This window comes from Myotis nattereri, assembly GCF_964212035.1.
Source record: "Myotis nattereri genome assembly, chromosome: 20".
NCBI lineage: Eukaryota > Metazoa > Chordata > Mammalia > Chiroptera > Vespertilionidae > Myotis > Myotis nattereri.
This window is the reverse complement of record NC_138096.1, coordinates 7659189-7682034: the sequence shown is the minus strand read 5'-3', so window position 1 is coordinate 7682034 and position 22846 is coordinate 7659189. Positions and strand designations below refer to the sequence as shown.

The following is a 22846-nucleotide window of genomic DNA, read 5'->3' as shown; positions in this document are numbered from 1 at the left end:
GAGGGAGAGCGAGAGATGGAAACATCAATGATGAGAGAGAATCATTGATCAGCTGCCTCCTGCATACCTTCTACTGGGGACCAAGTCCAAAACCCGGGCATGGTTCATAGGTGCTCAACCACTGAGCCACACTGGCTGGGCTCTATCCCATATTTATATCTTTTTTTAAAATATATTTTGATTTTTTACAGAGAGGAGGGGAGAGAGATAGTTAGAAACATTGATGAGAGAGAAACACCCATCAGCCGCCTCCTGCACACCCCCCACTGGGGATGTGCCCGCAACCAAGGCACATGCCCCTGACTGGAACCGAACCTGGGACCCCTGAGTCCACAGGCCGACGCTCCATCTGTTGAGCCAAACCGGTTAGGGCTTTCTATCTCTTATATGTCATATTTTTTCTTGTCTAGGGATTCAGTATAATGTTGAATAAGAGGAATGATAATGTTGAACAAGAACATTTTTGTCTAATTCCTGATTTTAGTGGGAATATTGATATTTAAGGGAAGGAAGATAAAAACTGAGAAAGGAAACTGAGAAGGAATTGGTAGAAAAGGGAGGAAAAATATCAGGATGAAGAGAAGAAAATTGCAGGAGGGAGTAGCCAAAGATGTCAAAGCCAAGTCCTCTTCAGGCTCGATTACAGATGCTCTCCGTAAAATGATACTATCTTATGGAGGGAGTTCTGAACTTCAATGCCGAGTTAATCCCTGGAGTAATCTTCTTGAACTGTTCAGAATCAAAATTGCTGGATGGAGCCTGTGACCACTTTTGCAAAGCTTCCTAGGTTGATTCTGAGATGCAGTTGGGGTTGGGAGTGATTAATTTCAGCCACTTGCTTCATCTAATAACAGAACAATTTATTTAAAAGAAGTTAGATGGGCACTAGGCTTACAGGGTTGACCATTTTCTAAGTTTTATAAATGTCTAATCACTATGCTGTACACCTGAAACTAATATAAAATTGTATGTCAACTGTAATTTAAATAAAAAAAATAATAAAAGCACGGGACAGAGACCAGCTAGAATGAAATAATTTATTATAAAGAAGCCATTTTTCCATAAATCTGTTTCATCAACATACATAACATTTCAGTATGTTCATAACTGGAAATTTTTAAAAATTACTGTGAAAACAAGAATGAGATTCAGGTAACAACTTGTGCTTCTGTGGCCTAAAAAATCTGGCTTATACAATAGGAATGTTGATTAAACAACTGACAAGGATAGTCAATTGGAACTAAACTTTTCTTTTACTTCTCCCAATAAAAGGAGGAACAGAAATGTGACAGACAGACTTTACAGATTCTCCAGATTTTAAAATTGGTCTGGTGGATGAATTAATCACCAAGTTCTTAAAATCTATTTTCTACTCCTAAGTACCTAAAAACAGATCACTGATCAATGCAGAATAAAGTCAAGGGGTCGCTCTGATTACACCCCATTAGTCTTAAACTGTATGATTTTGAGAAGCAAGTCCTCCTCCTAGCTAAGTAAATGAAATGTTCCCTTAAAGAATGAGTGCATGTTTTTAGGTTGTCTGTGGTTTATTGATAATATTGCAGCACAGCAGACAGACTCCAACGGCTCCATGTGGTGTCTTGAAATTCATCCCAACGGGAGGCTGAGTGACGTGCAGGCTGGACAGACTGCCCAAGTCCGCGAACGTCAGCATTTTCTCAGTGTCAGGATCAACTTCAAGGACATCCTCATCCAAGGCTGAGACTTCGGGAACGTGGTCCTCTCTCCTCCCTCTCCTCCTGCAGCTGTCCCCCTACCTAAGGCCACCAGACTGGCTTAGGGGACGAGTGCTTTTTTAACAGATTCGGGAACGCGGCTGGCGTAGTAGTCATGGTTCCTCAGCGAGGCCAGGACCCCAGCGGAGTTCATGTGCTTCACTTCCTTGTCGTACTGAAGGGCATTGCCATGGACGTCGGTTAACTTGCCTACAGAAAAAACACAGCACGTTAATGGCTGATTCTACCATAATAGTTCATTATTTGTAAGCGCCTCTTGCTTCCCCGGGCAATAATATCCAATTATCTCTGCAAAAGGAAGATAGTGGTTAAGTGTTAATAATTCACTTGAAATTTAAGACTACAGAACAATTTTAACTAACTGAAGGAGCAAACATTTTTTCTTCTGATTAAAATCATTTCACTTAGCGTTTTCTTTTTTTTAAAAAAAATACATTTTATTGATTTTTTACAGAGAGGAAGGGAGAGGGATAGAGTTAGAAACATCGATGAGCCGAAACCGGTTTGGCTCAGTGGATAGAGCGTCGGCCTGCGGACTGAAGGGTCCCAGGTTTGATTCCGGTCAAGGGCATGTACTTGGGTTGCGGGCACATCCCCAGTGGGATGTGTGCAGGAGGCAGCTGATCGATGTTTCTAACTCTCTATCTCTCTCCCTTCCTCTCTGTAAAAAAATCAATAAAATATATTTTTTTAAAAAAAGAACTCAGTTTTCTTTAAAAAAAGAAAAAAGAAACATCGATGAGAGAGAAGCATCGATCAGCTGACTCCTGCACACCCGCTACTGGGGATGTGCCCGCAACCAAGATACATGCTCTTGACCGGGATCGAACCTGGGACCCTTCAGTCTGCAGGCTGACCCTCTATCCACTGAGCCAAACTGGTTACGGCTCACTTAGCATTTTCAATTTTATTTCTCAGCGTCAATTCCTTTCTCTTTTCCTGAGCTGATCGCTTTTCCTATTGGTTATACTTCATCATTACTATTCCCATTTTTAAAACTACTTTCTTTATTCTACCATTTAATATTAACACTTTATTTGGTAAGAGTTTAAATGACGTACATTCAGAAGATATAACTATTATATTAGTTTCATTTAATAATTCTAATGAAAATGGATTGTGATGAATTTAACTTCCTTGTCATGTAATGTTAATGACATACTGATAAAATAATGTACTTGGAAAATGGAAAAGATAAAAAAATAAAAATAGCCCTAGCCGGTTTTGCTCGATGGATAGATCGTCGGCCAGCAGACTGAAGGGTCCCAGGTTCGATTCTGGTCAAGGGTACGTGCCTGGGTTGCGGGCTCGATCCCCAGTGGGGGGTGTGCAGGAGGCAGCCAATCAGTGATTCTCTCTCATTATTGATGTTTCTAACTCTCTCTCCCTCTTCCTTCCTCTCTGAAGTCAATAAAAATATATTAAAAAATAAATAAATAAAAAGAAAGAAAATTAAGGTTTGACTTGATGTCTATTTGAAATTTTAAAATCACCTAACTATGTACATATTTATAATATATTTTTAGTCAGATTTTAAAAATTCTAACTCTATGATCTTTAGCACTAATACAGAGATATTTACCAACATTGGCTTAAAATAAATTAGGTGGTTTTTTCAAGAAAAAAAAACACCCTAGCTCTTGCTGATTTGTCTCAGTGGATAGAGCATTGGCCTATGGACTGAAGGGTCTCAGATTCGATTCCCATCAAGGGCACATGCCCTGGTTGTGGGCTCAATCCTCAGTAGCGGGTGTGCAGGAGGCAGCCAATCAAAGATTCTCTTCTCATCACTGATGTCTCTGTCTCTCTCTCTCACTCTCCCTTCCTCTCAGAAATCAGTAAAAATATATTTTTAAAAACCCCTAAAGGCATTAAAGCCATAAATTAATAAGGGTTTAATTAAGTTAACTACATGCAGATCAAGGTCCAAAAAAAGAAACTATATGTAAAGAAAAATGAACTGGCTGAAAATCTACTTTCTCGCCTATGAAATGTGGGGGTTGGAACAGATAATCGCTAACTTTCCTCCCAGCTCTTATATCCTGAGAGTCTAGGTAAAGTGGCGTCACTGCAAAAACTATAATCCCCGCTAATAAAACGGACTCACCTCCCACAGCGTGTAGAATGACTTCCGGAGCACAAGTGTCCCACTTCTTACAGCCAGGACTCGCAAACACGTAAGCGGAGGCTTTGCCTTCAATCAGCTGAATGATCTGTAAAGTGAACGATGATAATTATCCCTCGACCATGACATGAATGAGGTACAGATAAGAGAGGATTGCTTGTTTCTATGAAATATATTTCAACTCCTGTGTTAGGCTCCACTTAGGTGAAAGCCTTTAGCAGGTTTAAAGACAAGACTATTATGAAGAAACATACAGAATACATGCATCATAATATCTAAGGGGGAAAAAGTGGTCAGTAGGCTACAAGAAGGGTGAATGAACAGTCTCCATCTTCCAAGATAGAGAAAATAGTTTTCTTTTTTATGTTTGTTTTTCTTTCTTACTGACTGTAAAAGCAATATGTGTGTGTGTGTGCGTGTGTATGTATATATATAGTTCCAAAAATGTACACACGCACTTTGAATAATTATAAAGGCAGTGTTTATTAAAATACATTTCATTTTCAAAATTGAAGTATCAGCTGTTAAGAGTGTGTATACATTTTTTGGGGGGGCACCCTGTATTTACTGTAGAAAAATTAAGTTATTTAATGTTATAAACAATTGACCATTATTATACAAGGGATAGAGAAGCATCAACTAGTACAATAATGTGTCAATTGTAATAGCTCCTAAGAGATGTGTGATGCCGACTAGTCAATCTAACAAGTAGTTAGTTACTTGTCTTTGGGGTCATATCCATTATTAGTTGCACTGCCAAAATATGAATTTTTCAACAGTCATCTTACTGATTCTTGTAATATTTTCATAAAACTGAGGCCACTGATAGAACTTGCATGACACAAAACTCTGGAAGCTTCTGTAAAGTGTGGTGAGGGATGATGATAGGTTTCAACTGGGGCACTGACAGTTGAGATGGACAAGAGACATTAGGGAAGAATTAAGATCTCTAGCTGGGTCTGGCTGGCCTGGCTCAGGGGTTGAGTGTAGACCTATGATCCAGGAGGTCATGGTTCGATTCCTGGTCATCCCACTAGGGGGCGTGCAGGAGGCAGCCAACCAATGATTTTCTCTCATCATTCATGTTTCTCTCTCTCTCTCCCTCTCCCTTCCTCTCAAAATCAATAACATATATACTTTATCTATAGCTAGGACTAATTATAGGATCTGAGTAAAGGAGTCTAGGACGACTTTTACATATCCAGCTGGAACAATTGGGAAAATGCTGGTTCCTCTCCCTGTTCCAGAAAGGAACAGGGAGAGGAACACATCTGGGGCAGGCAGAAAGAAGGTGAGTTCCAATCGGGCATGCTGAATGAGAGCCTGAAGAATGTCATCATGATGGTATCCGGGGGGGAATTAGATGAGAAGAGACGCAGATCACACTGTTCCATTTCACAATTTCCTCAGGAGATGGGAGCCTGGAGGAGATCGTGGGGAAGTATCCAGGGAGAGGGGCGGGAGCGGGCTAGGAAATAATCCAAGAGGGTCCCTGAGAAAAAAAGGGTTGGCAAGAGGCACAGGATCTTATCCTAACGACATTTTATATAAGTTTTTTTTTTTTTAGTTAAGCCTCACCTGAGGATATTTTTTCCCATTGCTTTTCAAAGAGAGTGGAAGGGAGGGAAGGAGGGAAGGAGGAACATCTAGGTGAGAGAGACACATTGATTGGTTGCCTCCCTCACATGCCTCAAGGGGGTGGGGGGAAGCAAACCCCCACTGGTGGCCGGCCTATGCTCTAACCACTGAACAACCCCAGCCAGTTGACATATTTTCTCTGAACTGTCTTCACAAGAGATTTGAACCTTCACATTTAAAAAAAAAATTCAAAAATGTTGCTGAAATGTGCTTTGAATGGCAAATTACAATCTTTAATCTCTCCTCCCAAACTCCTCTTTGACATTTAGTTAAAAGCTCAGGTGTTCCCTTCAGTGAGTCAACTGCATTCCGAGTGGGTGGCGGACTGTTTCGAACCTTATTTCCCGCCCCGCCCACTCGCAGCACGTCGTCGGGGTTCATGGCGGTGACGCAGTCGGTGACCAGCTTGTTGCTGTGGGACCGGGTGGTGGTGATGATGTGCTTCCCAGCAGGCACTTCTTTCAGCTGGAACCCGAAGGCACCCAAGCCTAGAACTCCCCAGATTGTCCTTCCCAGCGCGGCCCCCGGCCCTGCCTGTGGAAACAGGAAACACCAGCACAGCCTGTGATTCGTGGGAGAACATGTCAGCCACAAATAGAACACTGAGCTGTCATTGCATTCTAACTGTTAGATCATAAAAACATGATCACGCTACAGAGTACAAAGACAGTAACATCGACAGGGACATTTTCCCTAGGGAATCAGCGGGTCGTTCTCACTGCTGTTTTGGTTGATAATTGGGTTTCAAAGGTACTGAAGGGAACTTCTGGTTATTCCCCGGAGTCCTCGGGAGAGGAGACAGGCTAATTCCTGCTGCTCTCTGAATCATCGAATACGCTCATTATCGTATTTGAAATAGCTCTTTGCAAAGGGCACTGAAGTCCCCGGGAAATGAAATGCCATGTACTGGTCAGTACTTTTCAATACCCGAGAAGGGGGCAGGATCCTGTCGACATGGGCCTAGGCCAGGGGTGGGCAAACTTTTTGACTCGAGGGCCACAATGGGTTCTTAAACTGGACCGGAGGGCCGGAACAAAAGCATGGATGGAGTGTTTGTGTGGACTAATATAAATTCAAAGTAAACATCATTACATAAAAGGGTACGGTCTTTTTTTTTTTTTTAGTTTTATTCATTTCAAACGGGCCGGATCCGGCCCGCGGGCCGTAGTTTGCCCACGGCTGGCCTAGGCGGTGGTGATAATGCATTTTGCTGCTATAGAGACAGAACAGCTGAACAGGCTAATACCGAAGAGCAGCCTGGATAATGGAGGTCAAGGTTACAGACTTCACTGGCAATGGTGGTAGTAAAATGACAATGCCGACGCAGCCTTAGAATCTGTATTTGCCTTTGCAGAGCTGGGAGCATTTTCCACCACACTGTTTATGACCACGCACTTCATGTAGAAAAACATAACCGGTATTGCATGCCAAGTAAAACTGATGCATAAAATGATTAATGCAAAGTCATCAAAAAGACCATTATTTAACACTAGAGGCCCGATGCACGAAATTCATGCAAGTTCGTCTGGAAGGTCGTTTGGCTGTCCGGTCTAATTAGCATATTAATGCTTTTATTATTATAGATAATAGACATACTAGTATATGGTAGGCATACAGACATAAGTATGTTACTGAATACTGGACACGTACTAAGTGCTTTACATGTAGTATCTCATTTAATCTCCCAAACAACCCCACGAAGTAGGTGTTATCATCCTTACTTTATAGATGAGAAAAAAAAGAGATTGGAACCATTAAATAACCTGACCAAGGACTCTAGGAAAATCATAACCAAACTGAGGCTCTTCTGGGTTCAAAGCCAACAGTCCTGAGCATTAGTCTGGGCTGCCTCAGTTTACTTGCAAAAAGCTTTCAAACACAGCACCCTGCGTGTCCTGCAGCAGGACCCTGAGGTGGTGGGATGGTGGTGGAGGAGTGCCCCTGGGGCCAGCACCCGTGGGAGGGAGGGAAGGCAGCAGGAGTGGACAGAGGGGGAAGCTGAGTTGTGATGCAGACCCAACAGCCTCCGCCGGCCCTATGGGAGCTCTGGAGCTAGACTGGCCCTTCAGGGTTGTACCAACTGGGGTGCAACGCCAGGCCTTCGTCCTGCACTCATCAGTCACCGGAAGTGCACCGTCTTGGGAAGGAGCGTGCCACTGGGCGAGGCAGCTCTTTGCAGGTGAGCGATCCCCGAGGACGCCGACAGTATCACGCCCTGCAAATGGAGCACCAAAGGCACCGCAGGGCCAGCACTGGGGACTCTCAGCCCCTGGAGCCTGCACTACCGAGAGGCTGGGGCCTGACACGCCGATGGGCTCAGTGGTGGCTCTGAGGGCTCAGTGGGCCTCAGATTGACTGCTGAGAGGACTTATCAAGAAGCCGACTTACTTAGCTTTCGTTATTCTGAAGCAGAAAGGAAAGCAATACAAATAGTGGACAGGAGCCTGGCCAGTGTGGCTCAGTGGTTGATGTCACGGTTCGCTTCCTGGCCAGGGCACATGTCCGGATTACGGGCTTGATCCCCAGTAGGAGGTGTGCAGGAGGCAGCCAATCAATGATTCTCTCCCATCAATGATGTTTCTCTCTCTCTCTCCCTCTTCCTTCTTCTCTGAAATCAATAAAAATATATTTAAAACACAAATAATGGGCACGAGTATTCTGGGCCTGAAAATGAATACTCTGGGCCACATAAATGAATATGGAGGCAAAGAGTACGGGACCATGGAATCCGGCATCTGGTGGGCAGGGCCATGCAGGCCCATGAGGCGGCCAGCCAGCTTCCTCTGTGCTCCTGATCGCCTTCTCCTCACTGTCTCTCTCCCTCAAAGGCTCCCCACCAACTCTCTGGGGGCAATGAGGCTACTCGTTTCACCTTACCGATGAGCTAAATTAAATCTCAGAATGGCTAAGAAGCTAGCGCCCATATAAAGATACACTGGGTTTCTTTGCACTAAGCCAAGTGTTTCCTTCAACTGCCTACCAGCTTCGGTATCTGTTAGAAGCAATAACGGAGTTTTAACTGATAAAGGTCTTTCATCCGGCTCAAAGAGCAATGTAGAGGAATCGGTAAGAGGTTGGACTGGGGTTTGAATCCCAGACGTGCCATTGACAAACTGGGTAACCCAGGGAAGCTACTTGCTTTGGTTCCTCTCTCTTTAAAACAGGGGACAAGGGCCCTAGCCAGTCTGGCTCAGTGGAAAGAGCATCAGCCCGAGGACTGAAGGGTCCCGGGTTCGATTCCAGGCAAGGGCATATGCCCAGGGTGCGAGCTCGATCCTTAGTAGGGGGTGTGTAGGAGGCAGCTGGTTAGTTCTATCTCATCATTGAGGTTTCTATCTCTCTCTCCCTCTCCCTTGCTCTCTGAAAGCAATAAAAATATTTAAAAAATACAACAGGGACAAGATGAAAGGGTGATGGTGAGCATTAAATGAGATAATGCATGTGAATTCCTTGAGTCCGGTAGGATATAACAAGTTCTTGATGCATTTGAGCTATTATGGTGATGATGATGATGATGGTGATGATGATGACTGGAAGTTGAATATTCAGCCTTGCGCACTACCAACAGAGCTGAGCAACCTTCTCCTTGCTGCAACATATTTCAAGGCACAAGCAAGAGGGAAGGAAGAAAGGATAACGAGAGTATACAGAGGGAATGTGGTGAAGGGACAGGCGACGAAGGGGAGAAACAGAACAGGAGGAGATGGGCGGCTGCGTGGGCTCGACGAGGACTGGCTGGCAACACAGGTTTCCTACCTCTTTGCTGCCAACTAGTGGAGCCAAACCCTAGCTATTCTTCTCACCTTTGCTTCCTTCCTGCGTTCCCTCAACTTCTGCTTTTCATTGTTCTGTGGAAAATGAATACAAGTTTTCTAATCTCAGAAGGGATGGGAGGGATGGATGTTATTCACAACTTCTAAGCACTCAGATCCTTTTTGGATGAAAGGTGCCATGCATTACAATGTGATCTAGGAATAAAAATGTCTCCCTTTCAAGTAACAGTGTTAACTTAAAGTTTCCATAGCGGCCACAAACTTGTATTTGTATAAAATATTGCATAAACATTAAAGTCAGAGTAAAATACTTAGTGGATACTTAATATGAGAAACTTCACCAATAATGCCTAACTAGTTTTGCAAAATAGTCCTAATAAGTACATGATTATAGGTATTATCATACAAATGGCAGAATATAATAAAACTATCTTAGAGGTAGAGGTTACGCTTGCTCTTAACTCAAATTGGAAATTCAGAAGGAATACTCCCCACTCTGGTTACTCGGTTTCTCCAACGTTCTATCAAGGTCAGACTCATGTCAATACCTGAAGTAATAATCTCAATCGTTTCCTTTAAATTTAATGTGATCTAATGATCTATTCCTGCTTTGGAATCACACTAATCTCCTGCTTCTAAGGAAGACAATTTCTTGGGAGCAGAGTAGAAAGCCCAGCCCTATTAGAGAGAAAGTAAGAGAAAGGTGCAGGAGCGTACTCGGTTCTGCTTCAACGCTGACTCTAGTTTAGGCGCGAGGCAGTGTTACCTGGGAAACAACATGGCTAGCATCTTTCTCGGTTCGAATGGCTCCCTTCTTCAATGTGCTTGAAGGGCCACCTGTAAACCAGGTGTCTCAATGACCAGACTAATCCAGAACCACATCAGTAATCCCCAAACGTCTGCATTTGAACATTAAGGCATGCGCTGCGTGTATGACGTACGCATCCCTGGCACCAATGCCCCCGAAGCTCTGACTCCACAGGTCTGGGGTGTATTTTGAAAAGATGAATGCACGTGCAACCGAGCTAGACACCACCAGGCTAGATAATATCAGGGACCATATAACACTGTAATTATTGATCTAATAAAATATTTGTGTGTGGCTCCCCTGCCACCTCCCTGCCGGTGGGGGCCGCCATGTGTGGGCAACATCGACCTGCTGGCCGCCTCAGCCCAGCTCCCATGTCTGCATGAGAGAGCAAGACAGTACAGCCAGGTGCACAGCGAGGCCTCCATCCACACTGGTCACTGGCCGGAGTTCTCTGTTCCTTGACCCCTGGACCCCCCCATAGCCTGCTCGAATGGCCTTGCTTCCTGGCATCTGCCTTCCCACAGAAGAAGTGATTCAAGTGGGAAAGAAACGTGAGCAGGTGCCATTGAGGCTTGGAGATGCTGAAACGTGACTTGTCTGCTGCAACCTCGGGAATCAGGAGACTGAATCTAAAGATAATACGGAGGGAAACCCAGAAGATTCCAAGAAGTCTAGGGGTGACTCCTCAGACACCACGGCGACGCGGAAGACCTAGCACAGGAGTGCTGTGAAAACTGCCCTCCAGAGATCGAATCATTAACTCCCTTTACCTGATTCTAGGCTTGTTGGGTTCCTCTCCCTTTGCATGAAAAGACCCCTTTCAACTCCTTCAAAACCTTCATCTGCCTGGGGGAAGCGGGTCGTCTCATCTGACTGCCTCTTGAAATAACCTCTGTCCTTGTTGCATTAAAAAAACAACTGTATCCGTTACAGTCCTACCTGGTAGTTGTAATACGGCTGGTTAATAACTCCCGCTATGGCTTTCCCTTCATAAGCAATTCCAATCAGGACTGTTACATTGTCAAGAAGACCTAGAGAGAAGAAATGAGTATCAATATGATGTAACTTTTTCATGTCATATGACTCGTCATCAGCAAGTGAATTGCTGCGGGTTATTTTTGCAGTAAAGGTATGGAATCCACAGTGATTCATCCATGATCAATCCAACTTCTGGCAAAATGCACACATTATAAGAGAGCTGGCCAGAGAGAGAAGCGGGGTCTAGGGCCACGTCACTGGATTGCCACACCTGGTCTCATTAGCACACTCTGAAAACCAATTAAATTGACCGGCCATGATTCCACAGCCATTATCCCTGGATCCCTGTGCCCCCTCTGCCACCATCCAGCTCACTCCTGCCTGCTGGAGCCACTTTTATAATACAGGTTCTCAAGCCCTTTCCCAGAACCAGTGAATCAAAATCTCCAGAGGTGGGGGAGGTGGGGATCTAGACCAGCTGTGTAGGTGCTGTGTGTACCCTAAAGCTGTCCAGAGCCTCCCTGTTCCACAGTGGAGATGTCTTCAGTGCACACACATACATACACACGCACACACATGCACACGTGCTCACACACGCACGCACACACTCTGCGGGACTCGCTCATTGCAGCTACGTCTCCTCCAAGGACAGAGAAGGAGTTTTCTCTAGTAACTATGAGAAATTTTCTTTTCTCCAGCCATGCAGCTGAGAACCAACGTAAGAAAAACCAGGGAGCTCTTTAGTTCAGAAGTAAAACTCAAAGCTTACGTTATGCTCGTAAAATCTAAAACTTGGGCTCTGAGCCTGGTCTTGCTTACGTTCATGTTGCCCATTTTATGTTAATTTGCTGCTTTGTTCTCTTTCTCATCTTCAATCATTTCAGAAGAGAGAAATATTGCAAGGTGTTTCCAAACCCATCTTTAAAGGTGAGGCGGGCCGAAACCGGTTTGGCTCAGTGGATAGAGCGTCGGCCTGCAGACTGAGGGGTCCCGGGTTCGATTCCGGTCAAGGGCATGTACCTGGGTTGCGGGCACATCCCTAGTGGGGAGTGTGCAGGAGGCAGCTGATCGATGTTTCTCTCTCATCGATGTTTCTAACTCTCTATCTCTCTCCCTTCTTCTCTGTAAAAAATCAATAAAATATATTTAAAAAAATAAAGGTGAGGCGGAACAGACAGTGAGGGGACAGTGTATGGGGGGGCGGGGGGGATAGGGCCAGTGGAGGAACAAGGGCAGTACGGTTGTGCTTCTCTTCGGGGCTCTACACCAACAAAGCTGGGGTTCAGTGTGGTAACACTGGTTCAATGCTAGTTATTCTCACGTAAGGCCATTAGAATTGGGGGGCTGGTAGACTGTGTGTGTGTGGGGGGGGTATGAGAAGGAGATGAATTTTCTCTGTGTCTGTGACAATCACTGATGTATAACCACTGTTAGGATGGGCACACACACAGCTTTAGGACACACACATAAAAAATAACACCGGCTTTTCACACAACATAAGAAACAGTAAATGTTTATACTCAACATCACAGGCTAGTCCTCCTGCTCCCAATACAAACAGGAAAGGGGTACCAACCTTCAGTGTACTCCTTGGTGCCATCCAGAGGATCGACCCAGACCACGAGCTAAAAGATACCAGGAAATATCCACATTAAGTCTCCAAAACATATATATGTTAAAAAAAAAAAAAAAGATTTAAATAGACTAACCGAAACAACTCCCTTTTTATTTCAGTTCTGAAATTGTATTACGGATGGCTTACGCCATGTCATGTAACAGTAAAAAGAAACGTATTGTTTTGCAGTCATGGAAAAGGTCCCCTTCAGTTGGAGAAAAGTCCAACCTAAGAATTTTAAAAATGAAGTGCTTCCCGGGTGAAAGCTGACTGTCAGCGGCAACTGGACACAATGCCGGGTACACGCTGAGCGCTAGATGGTGAGACGGGGAAATGCCACAGTGGCGCCAAAGTGCGCTGATTTTAAAAAATGACAACATGACTGACTTAAGGTCACCGTCTGCATATGACAAGTAAAAATCCAGTTTATAGAACTGACGGTAGACAGAAAAAGGAGTCCTTCCTACTCAGGACTGTTGACCTGATTCAGGCCAGGTGGCCATGAACCGCCAGAACTGGAACGCGATGGGACTTTGCCAGCGAGGGCTTCTTCTGATGAAAGACACGTCTCCTTTCCTTTGCACCCTTCAGACCCCAGAGAAAGGTGCCTTACTCACGGTGAGTATTCAATGAGAGTGTGTCAGACAAATTAAAAGGAGAAAAATCAAAGAAGTATGACAGTTATCTGAAGTCACGGATGTAACTTAAGCAACGACAAAACGCAGGCGAGGCGAGTTTCACGGCCTTCCAAAAACGTAAGGTAGTGGTCTGTTTCATCTCCTTCCGGCCCCAGTTGCCAATGAAATGTTCTACTACCAAATCTGCTACGTAAAAAATTAGATTTTCTCTCTAAAAGTAGTTTTAATAATAGCTTTAGAGTGAAGAATAACCAGCAGCAAGAAAAAGTGAATTCCAAATGAACAGGTCAGACATTCCATGTGCTGCCTGATACCCCACGTTGGCTCTGAAAGTTTCCCAAGTCCCGGGTGCCCCTATTTTATAACTGCCAACTTCCCATCATCCTAGGCGAGTGGTATTCCCTTTACTATGGCAGAAACAAACACAAAGAGACCACCAAGAACGAGGAACAGAGAGCTGAGCACTGATGTGGAACATACATCTTCCTCTTTAATCGTGCTGTACTGCGAGGGGCACGGCTTCCGGAGGATTTCTTCCCACTGCCCATCTTCAATCAGCTCCTGATCCACTTCCTCGGAAGGCAGGTCCTGCAGCAGAGAGCATTGGTCACTGACGCGGCCGGGCGTCCGCCGAGCACTTCGGTGTCAGGGACGGAAGAAATGTCAGCATCCGTTTTCACTATTCCTACCATTTAGGTTCAGCGCTTTAATTGCGGGTAGTTTTTATCGCGCGCTAACAGGTGGCGCGGGCCATTTTTGCTCATTTTTTGCGCAAATGGCAACGTTCAGTAAAATTACGATAACTTTAGTTTTACATATTTTTTTCAATGAAACTTTTTGTGATTTACTATAAAATGTATACTGAATTATTTTTCTTAGAATCTCACTGAATGCATGGCGAGGCAGAGAACTGTGTGAAGGGATGACTCTACGCAGTTGAATAGATTACCGTTATACCTGGAAGTACATACATAATTCACCATTGTATGTGTTAGAGACCCAAATTTTGTCCTTTGGAATTTGTACATCTGCATGTTAGCATCCCTTTCGAGCAATAAAAAAGTATAAAAATAAACGTATTTATACGTACCCGCATTCTACCGCTAGTCTATAAAAAACGTATTAATACGTGTCCTGCGCTCTACTACCAGTCAACGTAAAACGTATAAATACGTTTCCCGCATACAATGTGTTAAAGTAAACCGAGTAAAACTGCACACATGACCAGATAGGGCTCGTCAAAGCTGGCTACAGAGTCCCAACTTCATTAGGCTGAACAGTGAGAAGGAAAAGAATTTTTACGTACTATAAACTTTTCAACATAAGTGGTTCTGACGTCAGCTACTGCTCTCTCAATTACATGAGACATCCATTCTTTCACTTTCCCAGCGTTAGGGTGTTTGGCTACGTATGTAAGTAAGCCTAATTAGAAAAACAGACGCCCTGCAGGTGTGGCTCAGTGGTTGGGCGTCAACCTATGAATCAGGAGGTTGTGGTTCAATTCCTGGTCACGGCACATGCCCAGGGATGGGGGCTTGGTCCCCAGTATGGGGCATGCAGGAGGCAACCCAACATGATTCTCTCTCATCATTGATGTTTCTCTCTCTCTCCCTCTCCCTTCCTCTCTAAAATCAGTATGTTTTGAAAAAAACAGAAACAAAACCCATTTTATTCTAAACTTCTAGAACTCTGCCCATCTTTTATTTCAGATGCTGAATATTATAACAAAAACCATATCTTTGATGGTCAAGAATTGAGACATCTGGCCTAAAAATGGACCAAAATATTTCATAATCAAACATTTCCTTCAAGTCTTAAGGAATATAATTATTTTTGCATTAAAATGGTAGATATAATGCTTGAGATCATAATAGTGGTATATAAATCACTAACGTGGCAACTGTACACCCATATGGTAAACAGGCATTTAAATACATACATAGCCCTGCCAACTCTCACCTCTTCCCCTATGATGGTTAGTTTGGGGAATTTCCGTGCCAGGGAGGAGCAGATGCTCATTTGTGCCAGTCGGTCGGCTTTGGTCTGCAGGTCCGTTGGACTGGTCTGCAACAGAGAGGCAAGCGTTAGCAGAGCTCATATACAATGTCGTCCTCTGATGCCTAAGACATGAGCATCTGTATCATTTAAATGACCCTGTCTATTGTTAGATTCATGGGACTTAACATCAAATGATCAACTATTTTCTTGGCTTGGTTTTTCTCAGGGGATTCAAAGTGGTAAAAGTTTGGAGAGAAGCTTTCAAATTATCAGAAGATGTTCTTCCCAGTTCAGAAATTGCTTTCATGCCTGGCCAGTATGGCTCTGTTGGTTGAGTGTCATCCCATGTATGAGGAGGTAGAAGTTGGATTCCTGGTCAGGGCATATGCCGGGATTGTGGGCTTGATCCCCAGTAGGGGGCGTGGGGAGCTCATCAATGTTTCTCTCTATTGAGGTTTCTATCTCTCTTCCTCTCCCTTCCTCTCTCTGAAATCAACAAAAACATATTTTACAAAAAGAAAAGAAACTGCTTTTATAAGATCTCTACATCAATTTTTTTGTTTAAATAGGTTAAGCGATAGAGAATTCATAACTTCTTCAAGGCAGCCAAAGCTAAAAAACACTGTATCTTCAGTTACTTGAAAGGAATTCTTTATATGGATTCTTCCAGAACTTTCACTCACTAATCCGAATCCTAGTAATTCAAGGGGTCCCCAGGGCACTTTCTCGGTGTAAAGAAAAAATCCCTATTCCTGAAATACAAAAATGAACAACTATAATATTTAATATGCTGCTCACCTATGGCACCCTCACTCAATCCAGAGTCATTCTAGTGAAAGACAGTGGAAAATCTCAGAACTGACAGCCACAACCTCCTTTGTTAGTTTCTTTTCAGAGAATTATGACTTGCTCTCATTTACACATGCCTGGTTAGGTGAATTCACAGATGATATGAATTTACGTACGCAGTGCAATTTTTATGATGCTTTGTAATGAGTTCGGCAATGATCATGAAAATCAACCCCTTTAAGGCACACTGCGGTCTGCTGCTTATCTCGATGCCAAGTGCTACTCTGCCCCAATGTGGTGCCACCAGGCAGAGATCTCTGTTTCATTCCCTAAAGAGTGATGTCTGGCACACAGTAGGTACTCTACAAGTATCTGCTGAATGAAACCTCTGAAGAGAATTGTTGAACTGGAAGACGACATACATCAATGAAGTTCAGAGACCACCACTCCAGAGAAAAACACACACGTTGGCAACCATTTAACTCTATGAGAAAGCTATTCCTACTCTTTTCTTCCCTAGCGCAAATATTTCCTGCTCTTCCTACTGGTAGAGGGTCAGATCTCACCATTCTGCAATCCCCAAAGGGGTGCCATTGATTAGTTTAGCTATTAAAGTCTGTCCAGATTATTACATCCTTGAGCGAAACCTCAAGGAACAAAAACGAGGTCGGTACGAAATAAGATGAGATTTCCGGGTACCTTCTCCACGATTCCCAGGTCTCCTTCGGCGATAACACGTCTGACTATGGTTCCTGCCTTCTGAGCTATCGAATATGCTGAGGCCACCAACCGCATCAGCACCGTGTGACCGGAAGCCATGGTCAGTCCTAAAGGGAAAGGGAGAGAAAGGTTTTGTTACTTTCAAAGCCAACCACTGGCTTTTCTTTACTTGAATTCAATTCAGCACGAATTTATTGCATGCTTACTTGGGACTGCCCCATTTAACCCATATAGATTGTTAAGAAAGACCTGGAAAAACCCCCATTTCAGTAATAGCTCTCAATAAACTCTAAGTCTTCTCTCTCTGTAGATGGGACATGTGGCGGCAACAGGTCCCAGCCGATTGAGCACGCGAGAAAGCTTTATGCACGAGGTGTGTGACGAGCAAAGAATGCGGTGGGCGTTTCCGGAGCTGAAAATACATAACAACTTCCTTGAAGAGCTGATATTGTGGTGCATTGGGAATAAAGTATTAAACCCTCAGGCCTATAGCATAGACCTGGTGCCAAGACAGGTGTGAATACATAAGGGATGTGGATATACAGCAGTGATGGCGAACCTTTTGAGCTCGGCGTGTCAGCATTTGGAAAAACCCTAACTTAACTCTGGTGCCGTGTCATATATAGAAATTTTTTGATATTTGCAACCATAGTAAAACAAAGACTTATATTTTTGATATTTATTTTATCTATTTAAATGCCATTTAACAAAGAAAAATCAACCAAAAAAATGAGTTCGCGTGTCACCTCTGACACGTGTCATAGGTTCACCATCACTGATATACATTGTGTCCCCCAAAAATGTATGCACACTTTGAATAATTATAAAGGCAGTAGTATTATTAAAATGCATTTCATTTTCAAAATGAAGTAGAATCTACAGACATAGTGTGCATACATTTTTAGGAGGGGTATACCCTGTATGTGTGGAGTAATTAAAAAGGGGAGGGATTGCATGTGATTACAATTAGTTTCTGAAAAATCGGCAAGTATTGCTTTAGAGATAAAGTGAAATTTCACCTGCTGATTATTTACCAGCATCCTCATCAGTAGCCACACAGAGAGAATAGCAGCGTAACTAACTGGAGTGAAGACCAATTGCATAGAAAAGTAATGAGTGTCTGAGTCGTTTCTGGCCCCGGTAGAAAAATAGGGAGAAAACAGCCTTTAGGGTCAAAGGCAGCAGCCCAGTCCAAGTGAGAAAGGCCCTTCACCCCTTTGTCGACCCATTCCAGGTGAAGTGGCTCTTCTCAGCAGATGCATTCCCACAGAGAGGTGGCAGCTAAAGGCTACCCATTGGGGGCACTCGGCAGCCAAGGAAATAAGTCCCTCAGTCACTAAAATTGCAGGATTTGAATCTGTATCTTCAAAGATGAACATATTTGATCCTAAACCAGTCAGGGCCTTTCAGCCTCTTTTTAAAAAATATATATTTTTATTGATTTCAGAGTGGCAGTGAGAGGGAGAGAGAAACATCAATGATGAGATTCATTGATTGGCTGCCTCCTGCACGCCCCACTGGGAGGCATCGAGCCTGCAACCCGGGCATGTGCCCTTGGCCGGAATCGAACCTGGGACCCTTCAGTCCACAGGCCGACGCTCTACCCACTGAGCCAAACCGGCCGGGGCTATGAGGCTGTTTTAATGTGTTTCACACTCAGTCCCCGCCTTACGTAAGATGGCCGTGTGGAAGGCGGACCGGTTTCCAGCACTGTACGGTGTTGCTCTTCCTGTTCTCAGGTAGCATTTACCTTTGAGCCGGCTGAGCAGTCATTACAGTCTTGCCAGGCTTCATACATGACTAAACCACTCCCCTTTCTTTTTGCCAAGTCCACGGTCACTTCTTCCAAAGAAAAACTTGTAGGCTCTGTCTTTCTCCTACGTTCTTCAGAAAATGTATATTTACGAACCCCCACGTAGGAACCGACATCAGCTTTATGCGAATGTGGAAAATCAGGTTTGGTGCGAAGCGCACATTGACTTACAAAGAGATCCCGTAAATCTCTTTTCAATCGGCACATAGGAGAACATGTCTACCATGTCCTCTGAAGAATTTCTTTGGTCCAAGCTGAATCAGCAATGAAATGTTACGGTCCCCTAGCCCTAATATTGTTCTCACATACTTTTTTAAACAAATGAATACAATGTTGGCTCTTTGTATAAAGAAAATGCAGCTAATTCTATTATCGTAATGCAACATCTGTAACAGAGGTTCCTCTGAGCCTTTTTAATTGTGACCCTTCCCAGACCCCAAATGAGAATTACCTGTAGCCGGTACCGGTGGGTACAGAACAGGCCAAAAAAGCTACCTGCAAGTTAACTAACTTCCTTATAGCAGTTCAGATTAAACTCACCGTGCTTCCTTCTCTACCATCTGTACTCCACTGGGTCCTAAAACACGCCCGTTCGCTTACCTGGCTCAAAGGTGAGTGATACCTGTGAACAATTAGAACAACACTGTACAGCAGCGGTTCTCAACCTGTGGGTCGCGACCCCTTTGGCAGTGGAACGACCCTTTCACAGGGGTCGCCTAAGACCATCCTGCATATCAGATATTTACGTTACGAATCATAACAGTAGCAACATTACAGTGATGAAGTAGCAACGAAAATAATGTTATGGTTGGGTCACAACATGAGGAGCTGTATTTAAAGGGCCAGAAGGTTGAGAACCACTGCCCTACAGTTAGGGAACCTGATCTGTCTTGTGCGAGTTTACTGAAAACCAGCATAGTGGTTACAGGCGCAGGCATTGGAGACAATTGCCTGAGTCCAGATCATGGCCCTGGCACATACACGCTGTGTGACCTTAGGAAAGCCACTTAAACTCTCTGTGCCTCAATCTGTAAAATGGAGCTAACAACGGTACCGAAAGCACGGAGTTGTAATTATTACACGAGAAGCACATGTAAAGCACGTAAGACAGTCCCCGGCACAAGGGAAGCACGGAGTTACACTGGCTAAAACATTCCTGTAGCTTTTGCAACGTTATTTTAACCCCGAAGATATTCTGTTGGTAATCACTATGACCCTGAATCATAGTACAGCTTCTTTTAAATCACATTCTGGGCTTGAGGCTTAGGGTATATATGAAAATAAGGTTGTATGACCACGGAAAACAATCAACCTAACTTAATCCTATCTTTTAGGTCAGTGATTCTTGACCTTCCTAATGCCCCGACCCTTGAATACAGTGCCTCATGTTGTGGTGACCCCCAATTTCATTGTTACAAATTGAACATAATTAAAGCACAGTGATTAACCACAAAAACAATATGTAATTATATACATGTTTTCCGATGGTCTTAGGTGACCCCTGTGAAAGGGTCGTTCGACCCCCAAAGGGGTCGCAACCTACAGGTTGAGAACCGCTGTTTTAGGGAATCTTTACAGCTGCCAATGTGGCTAGTTCAGGAATCCAACAATCCTCTCTTTCTCTCTCTCTCTCTCTCTCTCTCTTTTCATAGCCTGGGAGAGTATCTTGAATTCTGTATAAAGGTGGCGAGCATATGAGGGCTTAATGAGTGTGCGATCAAAATACTGAGATTATTTATCTTTGGAACCCAACCAAATGGTGCTAAAGTTCAAGGTCATCTGGAAATATAAAAAATGTGAGCACAACGGAGCATACCAAAATAGGCTATAAAATTATAATTAAAAAAGTTTAGTCCTGGGCAGAATTAGACAAATTAAGGGCATCAGATAAATTCCAGAGCTAGAACCGAACACAATAAAGCTGATATTTCAAATCACAGGGGAAAGTTAATTAGGCATAAATGGCGGGGCAATTGGTAATTTTTTTTTTAAAAAAAACGTTGGATCCTTTTTGCATTCTTTATATCGATACAAATTCCAGCTCAGTGCATGATTTTAAAAGCAAAGCATGAAACTCTAAAAGTATGGGAGTAAAACGGATAAAGTGTTTTATAAGTTTGGTTAAAGGGCTTATAAACATGACGAAAAACAAGAATCCATAAAAGAATGTACTGATAAATTTGACTGCATATACAATTTAGACTGTATAGTCACAACACCATAAACAATGCAAAAAGATGATTCACACACAACAAAAAAAACTTGTTTCACATGCTAGATACATGAGCTCATTTTTGTTACATAAAAAGGGCTTTTAGCCCTAGCCAGTTCGGCTCAATGGATAGAGCGTCGGCCTGCAGACTGAAGGGTCCCGGGTTCGATTCCAGCCAAGGGCACATGCCTGGGTTTTGGACTCGATCCCCAGTAGGGGGCATGCAGGAGGCAGCCGAACAATGATTCTCTCTCATCGTTGATATTTCTCTCTCTCCCTCTTCCTTCTTCTCTGAAATCAATAAAGAAATATATTTAATAAAAAAAAGGGCTTTTATGCACCCATAGGTAAAAGATGAATAATCCAATAGAAAAAGGAGCAAAGGACACGAGCAAGCAATTCCTAGAAAAAAGAAAAGCAATGGCTGGTAAATACCTGAAATGCTCAACTTCAGTAGTTATGATAGAAACGCAAACGAAAACCATGAGAAATGGCTGTTCACTTGTGAGATTGGCATAGACAAGAGAGTTTGCCCAAATGTGTCTGGAGTGTGAGGACACCTCGTCCTGAGCACTGTTACAAGGATGCAAAGTGGTGAAACCTTTTGGAAAGGTTATAAAAACCTCATTTAAAAAGCCAAACGGCCCTAACCGGTTTGGCTCAGTGGATAGAGCCTCGGCCTGCGGACTGAAGGGTCCCAGGTTCGATTCCGGTCAAGGGCATGTACCTGGGTTGCGGGCACATCCCCAGTGGGGGGTGTGCAGGAGGCAGCTGATCGATGTTTCTCTCTCATCGATGTTTCTAACTCTCTATCCCTCTCCCTTCCTCTCTGTAAAAAAAATCAAAAAGAAAAAAGCCAAACGTACAGGTTTCGAACTAGCAATTCTATTTTCAGGAAAACAAGCAAATCAAGCAGGTCTACAGGTGTGTAGGGAGGACCCACAGTAGGAAGAATGCCTGCTCTTTTAATGAGATTTAATTGTAGGTTCTAATTGTAGATTTAACCCACAGTCCAGGTTTGCCTTGTTATGTTTCACCAAATAGAGCCCATAAAGACCCCGGAGAATGAAGATAACATCTCATCTCCACACCTGCAATGGTGACACTCACGAACCTCGGTCCGACACAGGACCATCCGGACGCGCAGAGTCACGCCAATCTTTTTGCACAGAAATCCCTCGAATCTCCGCGTATCTGTGCAGAGGGGCGGAGTTAGGGGACCTTGCCCTTGCCCTGACCCGCAGGGGAGAAACTTACTTACGCGGACAGGCCTGGGACAGAGTTGGTCGAAAGAGACTCCAGGGATAACCCCCCAAAAGGCGTTATGAAGCAACAGGTCCCTCGCGGCGTCCGGCACAGCTGTCTCCCAGTCAACAGGACGTCTGGGGACGTAGGGCAACCCTACCCCCGCTACTGCGCATGCGGCAAACCCGGCGCAGGCGCAGAGCAGCTGCGTCGCCGAGACCTCGTCCGACTCCCGACCCGGCGAAACTCCACTGCTCCGTGTTTTCCTTAAGGTCTCGGTTGGCGCTATGTTGCCCGCGGCCCAAGTGGAAGGTGTGTGTCTACCTTTTTAAGGATTCTTGCTGCTTTCAGCGAGTCTCCTAGCCCACTCTGTGCAAACAGTCCACCCTTTTTTTTTTAAAAAAAGTACTTTATTGATGTTTCGCAGAGAGGAAGGAAGAGGGATAGAGAATTAGAAACATCAACGAGAGAGAAACTTAGATCAGCTGCCTCCTGCACACCTCCTACTGGGGTTGTGCCCGCAACCAAGGTACATGCCCTTGACCGGGATGGAACCTGGACCTTGCAGTCCGCAGGCCGAGGCTCTATCCACTGAGCCACACCACTTAGGGCCACGGTCCACTCAATATGTTCCCTGGGTTAGTGATCTCACCCTCGAAGGGGTTAGCCACGACACCTCCACCTCCTCTCCCAACAACAAAACAACTTTATGCAGAATTGAATTTGCATTTGCC

General features: G+C 44.1%; 1 protein-coding gene across 4 annotated transcripts; it reads right to left on the bottom strand.

The window, feature by feature from the left end:
* Nucleotides 1-1022: 1022 nt before the first annotated feature.
* BPNT1 (3'(2'), 5'-bisphosphate nucleotidase 1) lies at nucleotides 1023-22288 on the bottom strand. Of its 4 annotated transcripts, none has more exons than XM_081114567.1 (10): nucleotides 22125-22288; nucleotides 16822-16949; nucleotides 15295-15399; nucleotides 13816-13923; nucleotides 12659-12707; nucleotides 11044-11135; nucleotides 9324-9368; nucleotides 5857-6054; nucleotides 3865-3970; nucleotides 1025-1946 (listed from the first exon to the last, which is right to left on the bottom strand). In XM_081114567.1, the coding sequence occupies exons 2-10, from the start codon at nucleotides 16939-16941 to the stop codon at nucleotides 1798-1800; spliced, it is 972 nt and encodes a 323-aa protein (XP_080970693.1). In that variant the 5' UTR covers nucleotides 16942-16949; nucleotides 22125-22288; the 3' UTR covers nucleotides 1025-1797. The 4 variants fall into 4 exon arrangements, with proteins under 4 accessions (XP_080970695.1, XP_080970696.1, XP_080970693.1 ...); XM_081114568.1 differs by having other exon boundaries at nucleotides 22129-22284; XM_081114569.1 differs by lacking the exon at nucleotides 9324-9368 and having other exon boundaries at nucleotides 1023-1946; nucleotides 22129-22284.
* Nucleotides 22289-22846: the final 558 nt, after the last annotated feature.

Coding starts and splice junctions, on each gene's coding strand:
- BPNT1 (XM_081114567.1), bottom strand. CDS start 16,941: ATGGCTTCCGGTCACACGGTGCTGATGCGGTTGGTGGCCTCAGCATAT. Junction 15,400..16,821: donor ACCTGGGAATCGTGGAGAAG/GTACCCGGAAAT, acceptor TCTCTGTTGCAG/ACCAGTCCAACGGACCTGCA. Junction 11,136..12,658: donor CACCAAGGAGTACACTGAAG/GTTGGTACCCCT, acceptor TCTTCTCTCTAG/GTCTTCTTGACAATGTAACA.